The sequence below is a fragment of the Rhipicephalus sanguineus genome, chromosome 2 (assembly GCF_013339695.2).
Source record: "Rhipicephalus sanguineus isolate Rsan-2018 chromosome 2, BIME_Rsan_1.4, whole genome shotgun sequence".
Classification (NCBI taxonomy): domain Eukaryota; kingdom Metazoa; phylum Arthropoda; class Arachnida; order Ixodida; family Ixodidae; genus Rhipicephalus; species Rhipicephalus sanguineus.
The window spans coordinates 28,286,790-28,305,474 of record NC_051177.1 but is presented as its reverse complement, the minus strand read 5'-3'; the positions used below and the strand labels follow the sequence as shown (position 1 = coordinate 28,305,474).

General features: G+C 45.7%; 1 protein-coding gene across 1 annotated transcript; it reads left to right on the top strand.

The window, feature by feature from the left end:
* Positions 1-412: 412 nt before the first annotated feature.
* Positions 413-16,479, top strand: LOC119381509 (protein WWC3; the record flags this gene model as incomplete). Its single annotated transcript, XM_037649284.2, has 4 exons — positions 413-626; positions 11,074-11,147; positions 11,231-11,346; positions 15,707-16,479. Coding segments are annotated over 4 exons (573 nt in total), but the record flags the coding sequence as incomplete, so codon positions are not given.
* Between the last annotated feature and the right edge of the window lie 2,206 nt (positions 16,480-18,685).

Genomic DNA, 18,685 nt, shown 5'->3' with positions numbered 1-18,685 from the left:
AGGAGAATTGGTCTCAATCGGTTGTTAAATACAAAATATACAATCAAATCGCACTACAATTAGATTGACGGGACACGCGAGAGGGTTCGTTGCAGCGAAATTTCATGGATAGAGCACTAACATTGGGAAGATCTGTTGATTGTGTCTTTTCCTCTGGTCCCGGCAAGCTCGAGCAGTGTCCTTCCTTAGCTATGCTGTTACTGGAAGTTGTCGATAGAAGGTTTTTAAGACTGGAAGCGAATGGAACACTGGAGGTTGCAAGTGGAAATCCTGTGACAGACCAGAAGTGGGTGGCAATGTTGAGAGATAGAGGGAGGTGTGATGAAATCATAGCATTGTCTTCGTTTGATGTCGGTCCATTGGCGAATTCTTCCATTTGTCATTAAGACGAATGTAGCTGTGCCGTCATTAATTTCAAAGTGCCAAAATTAATGTGTTCATTGTGTGGTCTTTGGTGCAGTCAGCTGCTCAGGGAGGCAAGGCGGCCAGTCACGCGTCAGGGGCACGGACATCCCTGGATCTTGCATTGGACCTGCAGGCATCGCAGACGCGGCTGCAGCTGCTGCAGCAGGACTTGGCCCGCCTCAGGGAGATGAAGAGACGCCTCGAGGACACGAAAGCGAGAGGTGAGTTTCTTTTTGCATCGCCGTCGGCGCATTCCTGACCGAAGCACGTATTTGCCACTAAAGAAAACACATGCAAACGTGTAAATGTAGAAACAGTAGAGATGCTTATTATGTCTGGTATTTTGGTATGTGCCGTGGCATTCATGTAATACCACGTTACCAGGCACTGGTAGCAACATCTTATCATGCTTCGCGTAACCACAATGTCTTTCAGACCTGTTTTTGTGCTCAGTGATTGTTCTTGTCTAGAAAAACGTTTCAAAGCCAATGTGTTCACAGTTACACTACCGTAGAAAATTCATGCCGGCTGCAAACTAAAATCTGCACTTATCGTAGCAATAACTCCGTGTTTATGGGGTTGAGCTCTGTGCTATCAGATGCGCGCCACCATCCTAGTCGCTTAAGCCTACAACTCCAGTAATCATTAACACTTGAAATTTTGCGGACAAACTAAAACTCCATATTGACATTGTCCTGTCTCTGCAGCATATTACACCAAGCAGCACAAGCTTAGGTGCACTTCACTGATCTTATTTATTCATAATGCTTTATTGCTTAAAGGGACACTAAAGGCAAATATTAAGTCGACGTTGATTGTTGAAATAGCGGTCCAGAAACCTCGTAGTGCTGCTTTTGTGCCAAGGAAGTGCTTATTTTGAAATAAAATCACGTTTTTAGTGGTCCGCATCGCGTTAGCCACTTCAAATCTCCTGCCTGAAAATACGACTTTCATACGTCACTGCTGCCATGCCCAACGTTGCCCGCTTTTACTGCGCGGCCGCCGACACTAGTAGCAGCCGAGCGGAAGTAGCGGGACCCACAGTAGCAACAACGGCGCTGCGGCAAAGACTTGCTCGGATGGGCACATTCAAAGCCTTCACCAAGTTGCGGTTGGTCTCGTAATCCTCAGTACGAAAGGGCAGCGAGCACACACGCAGAGGTTTTCACTGTTTAGCACACTGGCGCAATGGCATGACACTAAGCCACTTCGAGCGTAAGGGTTCATTCCGCGGCACCCAGTGAAAAGACACACCGGTTTCCTTGCTGCAACACTGGCGTTGTGCACCATTCGGGCATGAGGCAATATCACACGCATGCGGCATTTTGTCGAACTTTCTGTCAGAGCGACTTTCACGAGCGCGCAAAGCACGCACGGCAGTACGCGATCCCGAAACTACCACTGAGACGGGCGAGGCGCAGTTCGGCGAAAACGGAACCATTGAACCAAGCGCGCCGTTCCCCATGGCAACGCCACGGAGGTTTTGTTTTCCATGAATCAAGCGGAAACGAACAAACAGCATTTTATTACGTCTTTTGATGCTCGGAATATTCTTTTTTTACTGCTGCTAGTTTGATTACTAGTGATTTATTGTAGGCCGACTTCCATACGTCATTGGGATCACTTCGAAAATGTCCCACTCGTGGCGCTCATCATGTGATACATTTAGCTTAAAGGGGCCCTGCAACACTTTTCGAGCATGCTCAAAAAGCGCTGCCGATCGGTAGTCGAGGCTCCCGAGAACACGCGAGCCAAATATTATAGCGATGCGCACGGCCTGGAATTTACAATAAATTCTCAAAGTCAGCTGAAAATCGCTCCCTCTTCTCTCGACAAATGATGTATTAGTCGGCAAAATATGACGCAATTGTCGGTAGTTCCACCATTGGCTGATGTTATAATCGCGACAACACCCTCATTATTACTTTCGTTGTTAATTTTGAGTTCAATAAGTAGATAATATGTATGTTTATATTATGTTATCGCGTTAAGAACACCCAACAAACATTAATATTAGCACTTCCGGTCTCACCGATAGCTCGTCTGCTCGTAGTTGCGTGGTTCCGTTTTCTTCGCCATGCGCTGTGCCGAAAACGTGAATATTTCTGTGCTTTTGACCGTCGCCGGTTGCCGTTGAGAGTGGCAGCCGTTCGAGTGTTGCCTCGTCAGCTGAGAACTGCATCGTCGGCACGTTCTCACGACCGACCGAGGCACGGGCGCAGCGTGTCTCCGATTCGGAGACACGCTGCGCGTGTCTCCGAATCGCGTGTCTATGACTCCGAGAGTCATACGTCAATAATGAGACTATTCCAATATAACTAAGAAAGGTGTTGCAGGGCCCCTTTAATTTCTCGGTAAGTAGGGCACTGCTGTTGATAATACTGCCGTTTTAGAAGTTGTCATACATTGGGCTTTCACTCTGACAGAAATTGTTATTTGCCTTTAGTGTCCCTTTAAGGGGAGATGTGGGTCTTGAAAAGTGTGTTTTTAATAGTTCGGTGACCGGAATGAAATTTAATGCACTTATTCAGTTTTTTCAGCAGATTCCAAATCTCTGAGTAGATTTTTAATAGCTGTATTAGAACAAAAGATATCCTAGTTCTACAACGTTTTCTAGCACAATTCTTACGGGGATTTTTGGCAACTTCTTTTCGTCAAACACAAAAGCAAAGTATGCGGCAGGATTACCAGAAAGGTGGTCTAGCCGATGATGCTATTTATTTTCTTATAGTGTTGTTTACCAAGTGGTCATTCTCGATAATCATAAAGTGTATGAAGCAAAAACTTCTCACTCATATTTGCATCGGTTTATTTTGCACTCCAAGTTCGATAAAAACAATCAAATTAGCATCATCGGCTAGACGAGCTCTCTGGCAGTCTTGCCACATATTTTGTTTTTGTGTTTGACAAAGCAAAGTCACCAAAAAGTACCGTAAGAAATATGCTCTCAGAAATTTCATATCTTTTGTTCTAATGCAGATAATCAAAATCTACTTGAAGATTTGAAATCTGCAGAAAAAACTTAAGTGACTTAACCCAACCAATCCCCGCAGGGGCGTCTGCGCAAGCAGGCGTTTGGTGTGTAGCGACACCACGGACCCGAGCTAATGGGGGGGTTTCGACCCCCTCCCACGCCTCGCCGTGCGTGGCTTTGCCGTGTCCGGGGAAAAGGGGATCCTGGGGGTTGAGCCGACGCCGGATGATTGGACCTTTAAGGCCCCCCGGCAGAGGCAACACACCCCTTTGGCCCCGGCTTCACGTAGACGGCACCCCTGGGCTGACCCACCCAGGGGAAATCGGCGGTTGCCTTTTCCTATCCCCCTCTCTGATCTTTCACTTTCCTATCTACTTTCCTCGCTGTCCTGTCTCCTACTATTTTCTGTTACTTCCCAGTTTTCGTAGGCGGCCTGGGTTAACCCTGTGCAACTAGCCAACCTTGGTCTATGCGCATTCGGTTATAGTAGCGGTGTACGGCTGGCGTCTGCATGTTTTCAGCATCATGAATCTTGTAGCGTCCCCGTGTTGGGCTCCGTGGTGGGTGGCCGCCATCGCTGCCGAAACGAACTCCAATAACATGCATAGAGCGTTTCCTCTAATCAATGATCGTACCGCTTCAAAGCGTGTACGCACCGAAGAACTCACATTTCTCAGTCGACCAAAAGAAGTATTCCCCCACTATCATGTTGTACACAGTGAGAACAGTAACAAAACAGCTAGAACCATGTCCCCTTTCATAGTGTCCAAATCACTCACAGACACCTTAGGTGCTGGCTATAAAGTCACGAAAATGGCTAGTGGAGACCTCCTACTCGAACTACATGACAAGACCCAGTTTGACAAACTAAAGAACCTCCGAACTTTCGGCGACATTCCCATAACAGTAACCCCCCATCGGTCCATGAACTCCGCCCGTGGAGTAGTGTCGGACGCAGACCTTCTTGAACTTACAGAGACCGAACTCCTCGAAGGCTGGAAGGATCAGCACGTGACAAATGTAAAACGAATCATCATCCGAAGAAACAACGAGGAAATTCCCACTAAACACCTGATACTAACCTTTGCCACAAGCGAACTACCACAGACCATAGACACTGGGTACACAAAGACAAATATCAGGCCGTACATTCCAAACCCTCGCAGATGTTTTCAATGCCAAAGATTTGGCCACGGCTCTCTGAGTTGCCGAGGTCGACCTACCTGCGCGAAATGTGGTGTCCAAGGCCATGCCTCGGACACCTGTAATGAAACCCCACATTGTGTGAATTGCGACGGCGACCACGCCGCGTATTCACGTTGTTGCCCAATCTGGAAAAAGGAAAAAGATATTATATCACTGAAGGTACGCGAAAAGATCTCATTCAAAGAAGCACGAAGAAGGTGTTCGGCCTTTCATGGTCCTACCTATGCTGATGCGGCGCGTCAGGGGGCAGCGTCGCATCGGCCACCGCCACTGCCCCGGCCCACGCAAGGTGAGCCATCGGCCGTGGCGGCTGCCCCCGTGGTGGCAGCAGTTAAGTCTGCTCCACCTGCCCAGCCAGAGATCTCGGCGACTCCAGGGTCGTCGGGTCTCACGACCACGCCTGGCCAGGCGAGGTCGGTAAAGCAAGCCAACAGCTCGCGTACGCGGGCGTCCAGTGCCTCACACGTGGCAATGGACATAACTACGGTACCCCTGGTGCCGAAAGAGCGGCGTAGCTCCTTGGAGCGCGCTAAGAAAACAAAAAAGCCGATAACAGCGCCCGCCGACGGCTCTGTTACTTAAGTTCCAACTTTCCGTTTGAAAAACAGCTACTTCCTTTTCGTACACACAGCACTATACTTCACTTCCAACATGGAAACACAAATCATACAAAGGAACGTCAGAGGACTCCTTAGAAATCTCGATGACGTCCAGGAACTATTACACAAACATTCACCAAAAGTGCTGTGTGTACAAGAAACACACTTAAAATCCAAGCACACCAACTTTCTACGTAGTTACATTATTTTCCTAAAGGACCGGAACGATGCCATGGCGTCATCCGGTGGCGTAGCCGTTGTAGTTAATCAAGGAATAGCATGTACACACTTACCACTCCAAACGTCCCTCGAGGCAGTGGCTGTTCGAGCGGTTCTTTTGAACAAACTTGTCACCATTTGCTCGCTCTACATACCACCACACTACCAACTGCAAAAACATGAATTTCAGTCTTTAATAAATGAACTCCCGGAACCTTACCTGGTCCTTGGGGACTTTAATGCACATAGCAGTCTATGGGGTGACTCTCGCTGCGATGCACGAGGTCGTCTGATTGAACAGTTCCTCTTCACGTCCGGTGCGTGTCTGTTGAATCAGAAAGAGCCAACATACTATAACTTCGCTAACAATACCTACTCGTCCATTGATCTCACCATTACATCTCCATCACTTCTAGCTCTATTCAAATGGAAAGTCGGTAATAATCCTTATGGAAGCGACCACTTTCCAATACTTCTGAGCTCACCAATAATGTATGACTGTCCCCCACAGGTTCCCAAGTGGCATATTGACAAAGCCGATTGGGAAGAGTTTCGTAAAGTTACTCGCTTAAATTGGACTGATATGTGTGGTTTAAGCATAGATGCAGCCGTAGAGTACTTTACAGCTTTTCTCACGGATGCTGCAACTAAGTGCATCCCACAAACAACTGGACTGCCCGGGAAACGATGTGTCCCGTGGTGGAACACTGAGTGTCGAAATGCACGGAAAAAACAAAACAAAGCATGGAGGTTGCTCAGGGACTCTCCGACAGCCGAGAATCTTGACAGTTTCAAGAACATAAAGTCCCAAGGTAGGAGAACGCGCCGACAGGCCAGAAGGGAAAGTTGGCAGAAGTTTTTATCGGGCATTAATTCATATACACAGGAGGCCAAAGTCTGGAACATGGTTAGCAGGGTAGCAGGCCGACAAGCACATTCACTTCCTCTAGTAAACACACAAGGCGACAGCTTGGAAGACCAGGCGAACTTCCTAGGTGCACACTTCGAACAGGTGTCGAGCTCGTCGCACTATAGAGAAGCTTTCCAAAGATACAAAACAAGAATCGAAAAACAGAAATTAGAGCGCAAATCCACAAAACACGAAGCATACAATGAACCTTTCTGCATTGCTGAGCTACAAGCATCGCTTAACTGTTGCAATAATTCCGCCCCAGGCTCCGACCGTGTTGTATATGAAATGTTGAAACACCTGCCATCTGAAACTCAAAAAGCCCTCCTCTCACTGTATAATGCTGTTTGGTCTTCCGGCGAGATCCCCTCGGCCTGGAAGGAAGCCATTATTATTCCGATTTTAAAACAGGGCAAGGACCCATCCTCCGTTACGAGCTACAGGCCCATTGCACTAACAAGCTGCCTCTGTAAACTTTTTGAAAAAATGATAAACCGCCGACTTATACATTTCCTCGAAGCAAACAAATCACTCGACCCATACCAGTGCGGTTTTCGAGAGGGTAGATCTACCTCTGACCACCTTATCCGTATCGAGGCACAAATTCGCGACGCTTTTGTCCACAAGCAATTCTTTCTTTTGGTGTTCCTCGATATGGAAAAGGCTTACGACACCACATGGCGCTATGGCATACTGCGAGACCTCTCACACTTAGGTGTCCGAGGAAAGATGCTGACCATAATCGAAAGCTATTTGTCCAATCGCACGTTCCGTGTTCGAGTGGGTAACGCCTTGTCCAGAATATTTGTCCAGGAAACTGGAGTGCCGCAAGGTGGTGTCCTGAGTTGCACACTTTTTATTATAAAAATGAATTCGCTACGTCTGTACATTCCACGGAACATGTTTTATTGCACATATGTGGACGACGTGCAGATCGGTTATAAGTCGTGCAACCTTGCAATGTGTGAGCGGCAGGTCCAGCTGGGCTTGAACAAGGTCTGTAAATGGGCAGACGAGAATGGGTTTACGCTGAATGCACAAAAAAGCACTTGTGTCCTATTCTCCAGAAAAAGAGGCTTTCATCCCGATCCAGACATTGACCTACATGGTCAGTGTCTGTTGGTAAAAACAGAGCACAAGTTCCTAGGGCTAATTCTAGACACAAAACTTACGTTCATACCGCACATTAAGTACATAAAAAACAAGTGCATTAAAACAATGAATATTCTAAAAGTGTTGTCACGCACCACGTGGGGCAGTGACAGGAAGTGCCTGATGAACCTTTATAAAAGCCTTGTACGCACGCGCCTAGATTACGGGGCGATAATCTATCACTCTGCGACACCAAGTGCCTTGAAGATGCTTGACCCAGTCCACCATTTGGGCATTCGTCTTTCTACGGGCGCCTTTCGCACCAGCCCCGTGGAAAGCCTCTACGTCGAATCGGACGAATGGTCGCTACACCTTCAGAGATCTTACCTATCTTTTGTATATTTCCTCAAAGTGAACGCAAACAACGAACACCCCTCACACACTACAGTCAATGAGTTGTCTGCTTCTGAACTTTTTCACAACCGTCCCTCGATGAGACAGCCGTACTCGCTTCGTGTGAGGGGACTAGCTGAAGAAATAGGTGTGCCACTTCTCGAACACTGTCTAATGGCTCCCGCTGCCTATCTCCCGCCGTGGCAGTGGCAGCTTATAGATTGCGATGTTTCTTTCGTGGAAGTTACCAAGCATGCGCCACTTGCACATATCCGTACACACTTCCTCGAATTACAATACAAGTACCCACACCCTGAATTCTTTACAGATGCCTCAAAGTCTAACACTTCTGTGTCATACGCAGCGGTTGGCCCATCCTTTTCAGATGTAGGCGTTCTGCACCCCAATACAAGCATTTTCACAGCTGAAGCATACGCGATATTTGCGGCCATCAAACATATTAAAGAAAATAAGCTACAAAGTGCAGTGATATACACTGATTCACTAAGCGTAGTGAAAGCTCTGAAAACTCTCAAAAAGCACAAGAACCCTGTCCTAGTCTCGGTTTACACAACTCTATGCACGATCTACGCACTCAAACAGCATGTCGTAGTGTGCTGGGTGCCAGGGCACCGCGAAATTAGAGGAAACGTGTTGGCGGACCAGCTAGCTGCTTCTGCCCACGAAAACGCTACCGCCAATACATCCATAGCCGTCCCTGCACTCGACCTAAAACCCTTAATTAAAAGAAAGCTCCGAGATCACTGGCAGCGGTCGTGGGACAGGCAAACACGAAATAAACTTCATGTCATCAAGCCACATATCGAGAACTGGCCGCCAGTATCAAAGTCACGCCACACAGAAGTAACACTTACCAGATTAAGAACAGGACATACACACAGTACACATTCACACCTTTTGTCCGGTGGCGATCCACCTTTGTGTGACCGATGTGGTGAAGCACTCACCGTGCTTCACATTTTAATCGAGTGCAAGGAATTAGACACGCTTAGCGAACAACATTTCCCACTCCCCTACCGACAACAAATACCATTACACCCATCAATGTTCATCGGTAGGGAAGCACTCTTCAAACATGACTCATTATTCGCGTTTTTAAGGGGAGATGCTACTCGAAGACACTTTTTCTTTAATATTCACCCTAGAGCAATGAAACTTGAGCTGCTTATAGAACTTTTTATGCTGATTTCAAATATATAATTAGTTTTCTTGCAAGTTGCATACTTTTAGTTCTGCAACATGACAAAGTGAAAAACTGAAGCATCTTGCCCCCCCTCTTTTCAGACCTAAACTTCAATAATTTTTTACAATTGATAGTTCATAATGTTTCAAATAAAGTGCAGAATGCAAATAACTAATTAGGAAGTCCACACAAAATATGTACTAGACGTGAAAAATTTTAATGTTGGAAGTTCATATTTCTCCTACCCTAGTGAAAGTTTACGTAACTTTTTTTTTATTTTATAATAAGAATATCGAAACTTAAACAAGATAATTGCATTTCTCGTACTTTGGAAAAACTTTGGGAAAAATTTCATGCAGATCTGAGCACCAGAAGTACCCGAAAAAGGAGGGGCACATTGACAAAAATGGCAAAATTTGTGTTTTGAGAAAAACGAGTTTTAAAGTCAAAATTGCATGTTTATTTATCAAAGATGTCATTGAATGCAACGAAATTTGTACACAAGAAAGAGCAATCCTCCTTGTAGTGGCCACTGGCATTAAAATGCGCCAGCACCATAGGTTTGGCCCTCACAGCTCTTTCGAGCTGACTCCTCGACAAGAGATTTTTTTCTTCAGCGCACGCCGACGAGCCCTTGCTTCTCCTGTTAGTTTTTGAGACATTTTTTTCTGGCGTGTGCTGTCCCGTGATGTGCCAAGAGCAACCAGATCATGAGACGGGAGCACGCCAAGCTCTTCCAGAACACGTTCAAAACTGGAGTGCCCTCGATTAAACCAACATGTTCAATGCTGTCATATCAGCAATCAACGAAGACTCGTCGTCCTGCGATTTTTCTTCGTCTTCGAAGAGTCCGATCTTTTTCTGGGAGGCACTCACATATTCGAATGCCGCGGCAAACTTGTCGGACGCATCGGCGTCACTGCCACTACGCCTTGCGGCAGCAGACGATCTTTTCGTGGTTTGAGTGTTCGGCTTTGATTTGCGCCGGCGTCCTCGAAATTTGTGCGTCGCGTGAAACTTCACAGGCCGGTGACCGCGCTTCCTACGGCTTTCTTCATCCATAACGGATAAGCACTCGAGAAAAGCGTTGTTCAGCTGCGCTGCTCGACGAGACACGGATCCTGCAAGTAGGCTTCACAGCACACACAGGCGCGCAGCGGCCAATGGCGGCTCCGATCCGTACCACGTGATTTAAAGCCAGTCGCGGCGCTCGAAGAAGGCGGCAAAAGCGTGCTTCTCTTTATTATTTCTTGCGCTGCAGCAGCGCGGGAAACTTGTTATTTGAAAAGTGAGGCTCGGCTCTTCGCCTCATGCGGTCGACAATGGTGAGCGGCGGCGCATTATCAGCGGCAAGGTGCTCGAAGATGACACACTTTCGGCCTTTTGACAGCCACCTTGTGCTCTTTAGACGCAATTTTAAAGCATTTCCAGTTGAGTCTCGACATTGATTTTTTTTTTCAGAACAGTAGAGGTACTAATCTTAACAAAACAGGCGAAAACAAAAAATCGATAATTTTTTAGAAAACTCGTGTTTTTCGACCCGCATCTCCCCTTAAAAGATATACATAGTTTCCACGTCATCTATCCCAGCACCCGTAGCACAACCTCTGAATAGAGGTAGTGCATGTGGCAGCTACACTAGAAAAGCACCTACCTCGCGGCCCTTGGACACAAGGGCCGTCGACGAGGTATTCGTGCTGATGCCATCTGTACATAGTTTTATTGTCACGACCTCTTGACATTGATCCTGAATGCACACATTTCACGTCACTGTCATGATTTTAATACCTCTATGTTTTACCCGCATTTAGCGCGAGGAATTTTAAGGCCCCTTTACAGCCATTCAACACAATCATTGTTCACATACTTTACATATCAGAACTCAAGGATCAATGTTACATCTTTCATCACTGTTCATGGCGCTCTTTGGCCAAGCATGGCCCTTGCGCCATTAAACTCCACATATCATCATCATTAACCCAACCAATGAAAAAAGACTCCTTCAAGACCCACGTCTTGAAGAGGTTTGTACATTACATTTGCTGAGTGAATATTTCTGCTTTATTTCCAGGTGAGACTGAGATACCTTCCTGGTTGGCCGATGATGAACGGTTGCGACAAGTACTGGCAGCAGCAGACCGCCAGGTGAGATATTTAAGCCTGTTGTTGCAAAGTGAAGCCGAAGGGATGAGTTGCACTCACAACTCCTCTCTCTGTTTCTGCTGCAGGCCTCAAAGCAGACAGTGGAGGAGAAGAAGACAGAAAAGTTGCTCAAGAAAACTTCTCGGGAGATATACAGGTTGCGCAAAAGTCGCAAGAAACAACCTGACATGTCGTTTTTCAAGTACGTTTCTTTCTGCTCACTTGACCGATTGTATGCATGAAGAATATGTACAAAGTTTGTTACTTCCAAAAATGTCAGTGCTCATGTTAGTGGTCATCAGCAGCCCTGTCCTCGGGTCAAATCATCAACACTCATGTTTGTGGTCATCCAATGCCTTGTCCTTAGGCCAAGTAATCACTGATCATGTTTGTGGTCGTGGTCATCAGATCAAGTTATCACTGGTCATGTTTGGTCATCAGCAGCCTTGTCCTTAGGCCAAGTTATCACTAGTGATGTTTTTGTCATCACCAGGCTTGTCTTCGGGTCAAGTTATCAACGCTCATGTTTCTGGTCATCAACAGCCTTGTCCTCAGATCAAGTTAACCTATGAGCTGTCATATTGCTTGTGTGGTTCATGATTACAACCTTTGCTGCATACTGGCTGCAGTTCCAGTGTGTTTCAACGTGCTCCATATGACTACGGTATCACCAGAAAAAGGTGTGAAATAGTGGAGTTACCCGACAGAGCATTTTACTATTAGCAATGAGACTTAAAGGGACACTAAAGTGAAAGACTAAATCAGTTCAAATTTCAAATGAATAAATTTTTTTTTTTTTTCAGAACTTTATTGTCATTAATTTCGCCATTGTAACAAGCACAAGAACATCAGTGTGACGCCATGAATGTCTATCTTTTTTGTGTACTTTGGCCTCATTAGTTCAATTAACTTTTATGAAACTTGCTCTATTACGACTTTGGGTTCTTCACAACACAATCTAAACAGTTTTTGCCGATAAACAATTACGTAGGCCCTAGCAAAGGCCGTTGGAAATACATATCTGATGCCACAGCAAACTGGTGCAGGAACATGAAGGTGTCGTCACCACCTGTGTTTTCTTTTCTTTGTCTCTTTTTTTTTTTGCACATTCTCGCTTACCAAGCATTTTCTCACGGTAGGAGTGGTGCTTTCTGTATTGTGAAATTGTAATTTGCTAACACGATAAAAATTTCTTTTCCCTTTTGTGTCCCTTCAAAGTGTTCGATATTGTGCTGCTAAGCATGGGTAACATTTCAGTGGCGACAAAATGCAGAAATGCCCATTTGTATGTAGCTTTGCTTTAGAGAAACCCTGGAAGTCGACATTAATCTGTTGTCTCCCACTACAATGTGCCTTATAGTTGTAGCTTAATATTGGAACCAAAACTGCAGATTTTCATTTCTTTATTTAAGGTTTCTGAGCACATGTAATGTACAGGTGCGATCAAAAGTGTGCAGACCACGGGATCGCGTGGCAGAATGCATCGACGCGCCAGCTAGCGACGAGACACGACGAGACACCTGCTGCAAGGGCGCATGCGCGTCCCGTCTTATCACTTGGCTTCTCATGTCGCTCTGTTGGACGCGGTTACGGCGCTCGTACCCAAAACGACAACTGGGTGTCGCTTTCTTTGCTCCATCGAATCTGTGTCATTCTTTTACGTAGCGGCTGCGACGGGGCCGGTTCAACACCGGCTCGCGTTGTTATTGACACCGGTTGATTAGGATAAGTAAGCATAGCGAGCATCGCACAACCTGACGAAGCCAAACGCACAAAATTAAATTTTCTCAGGCCAGCTTGCCTTTGTCGGGCTAATCCAAGTTGCACTTAAATGAGCTTAGTTAAGTCAAAGTTAATGTAGCCGAAATTAATCAAATGTAGTGGAGCACTTTATGACCTAAATAAGTGAGGTGTAAGTAGGTTTAGTTAAGCCCAGTCCAGCTTGGTGTTTTCATGTTAAGCGAAGTTAAGCTTAGATGAGCCCAGATGAGTCGAAATAAGTATAGCCAAATCTAATTAGGCAAAGTTGATCATGCTCATCCTTAACCTAGCCGTGCAAAATTAGCCTATACAAGGCAAACCTTATCGTGGCCAATTAATCTAGGTCGACTTCCCCATGAGCCCACAGAAGTCAAGGGCAGGAAGATACTAATTACTCTTTACCGACTCCACACTAATTAGGATAATTTACATCTAATTAGTGCTAATTATTGTGAACACTAATTATGACTAAATATTAGTCTGAAATGCAGCTAGAGTATCCTCTATACTTGAATTTCACGTGGCATAATTAAGCTAAATATGCATAACTAATCTAATTAGGCAAACACCAAGGTAATTATAAAAACTCTGATTAAGCTTGGTTGGTCATAGCATCATCAAACCAATTGGAATATGATTAGCTTTAATTAGGCAACATCTTATTAAAACACAAATAATTAACGTAATTTAAATCGAATTCTCATGAGCTCAGAGAATCCAAGCTCAGCATGATGCTGATTACTCCTGACCGAGTCGAGCCTCATTTACCTAAATATAAATCTAATTAGCATTAACTATATTTATAAATATTACTGAATAATGTGCGTGACATCAAAGCCCACCCGAAGTACTCGAGTTGATGTCGCAGAATTATGCAAATTACGCCTAGTTACGCCTAATTGATAAACACCTTTACTCTCAAAAGCGTCCTATGCAGCAAAGATGTCTATATTAGGCGGATCGAGCCGTGATTTGCATAATTCTGCGACATCGAACTCGGGTACTTCGGGTGGGCTTTGATGTCACGCACATTATTCAGTAATATTTATAAATATAGCTAAGGCTAATTAGATTGATATTTAGGTAAATGAGACTCGACTCGGTCAGGAGTAATCAGCATCATGCTGAGCTTGGATTCTCTGAGCTCATGAGAATTCGATTTAAATTACGTTAATTATTTGTGTTTTAATAAGATGATGCTATGACCAACCAAGCTTCATCAGAGTTTTTATAATTACCTTGGTGTTTGCCTAATTAGATTAGTTATGCATATTTAGCTTAATTATGCCACGTGAAATTCCAGTATAGAGGATACTCTAGCTGCATTTCAGACTAATATTTAGTCATAATTAGTGTTCACAATAATTAGCACTAATTAGACGTAAATAATCCTAATTAGTATGGAGTCGGTAAAGAGTAATTAGTATCTTCCTGCCCTTGACTTCTGTGGGCTCATGGGGAAGTCGACCTAGATTAATTGGCCACGATAAGGTTTGCCTTGTATAGGCTAATTTTGCACGGCTAGGTTAAGGATGAGCATGATCAACTTTGCCTAATTAGATTTGGCTATACTTATTTCGACTCATCTGGGCTCATCTAAGCTTAACTTCGCTTAACATGAAAACACCAAGCTGGACTGGGCTTAACTAAACCTACTTACACCTCACTTATTTAGGTCATAAAGTGCTCCACTACATTTGATTAATTTCGGCTACATTAACTTTGACTTGACTAAGCTCATTTAAGTGCAACTTGGATTAGCCCGACAAAGGCAAGCTGGCCTGAGAAAATTTAATTTTGTGCGTTTGGCTTCGTCAGGTTGTGCGATGCTCGCTATGCTTACTTATCCTAATCAACCGGTGTCAATAACAACGCGAGCCGGTGTTGAACCGGCCCCGTTGCAGCCGCTACGTAAAAGAATGACACAGATTCGATGGAGCAAAGAAAGCGACACCCAGTTGTCGTTTTGGGTACGAGCGCCGTAACCGCGTCCAACAGAGCGACATGAGAAGCCAAGTGATAAGACGGGACGCGCATGCGCCCTTGCAGCAGGTGTCTCGTCGTGTCTCGTCGCTAGCTGGCGCGTCGATGCATTCTGCCACGCGATCCCGTGGTCTGCACACTTTTGATCGCACCTGTACACCTAACTATATCACACTTTGCACTCCCTAACTTCAGTGACAGTTCAGGAAACCACAATTTCTTTTATAGTCAATGTTTACTGAAATAAAGTTTGAGTGAGTAATTATGTATATTTCATCAATTTATTCTAAAACGAATCTGACGGTATATGAACTCCAAAACCCATTTCTCAGTTCCTGTATTGATGTCCTGAACTGCTGTTGTTAAATGTTGCGATACAAAAAAATGTGTTTGCAGATTCCCTGGTACATACTAAGCAACGGAATGTACCAGGGAATTGCCATTCCGGATACTTTCCTTAATTAGTCTTGTCATCTTTCCGTGTCACACTGTCGACAACTAAAATTTAGTTCTCTAGGGCTTGGCGTCCCAAAGGAGCTCACAGTCTACGAGAGACACCAGTGTGGGATGCTCTTGAATAATTCTGACCTCCATGGATTCTTGAGCACTCAAAGCAAGGCACGCTAGTGTTCTTGCATTCTGCCCCATCGGAATTTGGTCAGCTCGGATATGAGCCAAACCTGCTACATGACATACAGCTAAAACCTGTTGTTGTGTCCATTTCTGCATTGTAATGTTTCGTTTTTTCTTATGTTTTGTTTCTCCTTACATTGTGGTTCTTGGATGCTAATCAAGTGGTCTTGTCTTTTGCCCACCAGAGAAAAAATGGCCTTCTTCACGCGGGCCCAGTCCACCGTCCCGGTGCTTCCTCCCGAGGCCGACATCGCCGAGGAGGAAGGGGCGTGCACTCCGGGAATGCCAACCGCTGCGTCCACCCCACAGCGCTACGAGTACACCGTAGATCCCGTGTTGGGCGTGCAGGTGTGACGCCAAGACACCCAAGTGCCTCGAGTCTATAAAGGCGACACACCGCCACGCTACACGCTGAAACATCTATCAAAGTACGGCCTCGCATGAGGAGCAAGTCTCTCACGGGGCCAGCCAGCCATCGGCCGACCACCAGAGCCGAGCGCCTGAAACCCGAGCGTCCCTTCGGAGCTTGTGTACGTACCTGAGACCACCTCAAACACCGTAGCCGCCGCGCCGACCATGGCTGCCACTCTATGCCCGAGCCAAGGTCAAGCCGTAGCCAGGCGGTGCCCAGCCTGCGCCCCGGTGTAACGGTTTCGGTCACGGACACTTACGAAGCACTGCTGCCCACCAACACACGTCTTACCTCTTTGCCGCAGAAGTGCCTTACAGTTCTGTGCCTACTGTAAATTATTTGGATACATTTTTTTTTTTCTTGTGATAAAGTACAAAAAGGGATTGATGCTGTTGGCCTTACGATGTACAGGAAGGAGCTATGTGTAACATCACCACTATTTTGGACTGTTTTTACATTGCTCCATTCGGCCTCCCGCACCAAGACATCTGTGCCTGGGGAAACAACACCCTCTACTTTTTGGACAATAAAGGTAGAATGCTGTCGCACCCAAAGCTTCCTTTCGTTTCTTTTTGGCTCCTCTGAATCGCAGTATCGCCCTAATGCATATGTAAATGGAAGCACAAAAATCTCTCAGTAGATTGTTGGCCCTTCACACTAAGCTGTTTTTCATAACATACATCTTTTGTTTGCTTTCAATCATTTCGTAATGGTTGCCGAAAGTTAGGTGTAAAATATTACTTGAATTTGTCAACTCTGCTTTAGAAACAGGCAGTGCAGGTTGGTAGCTAGACCACCTAAAGCGTATGGAATTGATGCTCATTGTTTGGATAAATTATTTGTCAATACAAATTTAGATTAACTCCAGCACACTTCCCATTGTATCTGCGGTACAGTTGCACGCAGCCTAAAATAATGCTATCTGCAGAAGGAGGCAATAATAGGCACCACGTAGGGATGTTGGGTGGTTCGTGCACGCTCAAAGAAATGCACGCCTGGCCTTGTGCTCGCTGTAATCCGCCACTTTTTTTTTTCCCTTTCGTGATGCCACGGTGCATGCGCCTCTCCCATAGCGGGAAAGTTGCAAAACGCCTTTTGATCTCCGAGGCTTTCGTTCTGGCGATACCGGTGGTCCCGGTCCCTACCCAAGCCCTACTAAAACGGCCGAGTGCAGCACAGGAAAACGAAAAAGGCAGATTTTGCATTGGAATGTTCGTGTTTAATGGACTCCAGATAGAGAAACAAGTTGGAAATTGTGTAATGCGTATAATGTCAATATAGGGGGCAATAAGCCCCCTAAAAGTTGCGTCGCGGCGCCTCATAGGCTCTAATATATATATATATATATATATATATATATGAGCACGCAATTAGCACATTGTTGAAAGTAGCGCAGTTAGATGCCATTTGAACATGCCTACATACGCCTCATTGACATTTTGACAATTAGGCAAGTACTTGTCGAGTTAGAAATATAATTATGACTAATTAATTAAACCTCATTAATGAAAAAATAGCAGTGGCTACTCTAGTGTACTAGGAACAATATGCTGTAGGTTTGATTCGCGCAACGCCGTTCCTCTTTTTTTAAATCGTGCTGCGTGATAGCTGGGACACCCTCTATACAACTCTGCCAAAAGCTGTCGGTCGGACCTGCTTGCTGCTTTTCTTCGTATGTATGTCATTGCGAATGGAAGGGCAAGTGTTTCTTGGCTCTTCGTAAATTTCCTGCTGCATGCGGTGCAACGATATTTGCATCGCGTGTTCACAAGTGCCTCTTCTGCGAATCTGCTCCGTTTTCTCCGTTCAGAATAGGGCCATAGGGCACCCTAGTTCAGAAAGCTTTGCAGGACCCTTCTGTAAGGAAACAGTTTCCTTCAGTTTAGCATTCTTCAGGACCGAGTATGCGCTATGTTTGTCTGTCCATCCGTTAAGTCCGTATCTGACCTGGCTCTTTCATGCCAACTTTGGTCACTGCGTTGGAAATGGCCTAACAGGGAGAAAGTAGGGGTGCGCGAATAGTCAACTTGAATCGAATATAGTGCCGAATAGTGGCCAAAAATATCGACTATTGAATCGAATAGTACGTATACTAATTACAAGAAACGTGTGCCGCCAGTTACAGCAAGACAAAGGAAACATCAGGGACGCTACGGCTTGGTGGCAGCTTTATCACGCGCTTATTTGGAAGAGTTTTTTTTTTTTTTCTGCCTTCACAGGCACGCACTGCGCAAGCATGTTGATAGAAGAGACGTCACTCCAGTTAGCAGGGGCACTCCTAACCTCCTAACAGATAAAAGAAGGGGGTACGGTAGCTAGTTTTTTTTTTAGATGCGAAGCATCTCTTGCTCGTGGGTATGTCCCGCGGCGTTGGCGTCCGCACTCACACTATGCATGCGCAACTCTCCTCCTTCCCTCTCTCCAACAGCTGCGCATTACTCTCTCCACTTCTCTCCCATCACCTGCTTGCGCTTCTCCTGCGTTCTGGCTTCTGCTCTCGCGACGCATGCGCTACTCTCCTCCTCTAGTCTCCTCTCCTTTAAGTGTGAATATAAAGCGGGTAGAGCTCTGCGCGCGTTCAGTCCAGCGCTTGCTTCGGTTGTCTTCTCTGAAGTGCCGGCTTGACATGCCGAAATTCTCTCCTGCGCAACGCCGCGATGAGCGCCAGCGTATGCGCATACCCTCCCTCTCTCTCTCCTCTCCTACGCTGCTTCCCTCTCGCGCGCCTGTCGACCGCGTTCCCCGCTCGCCC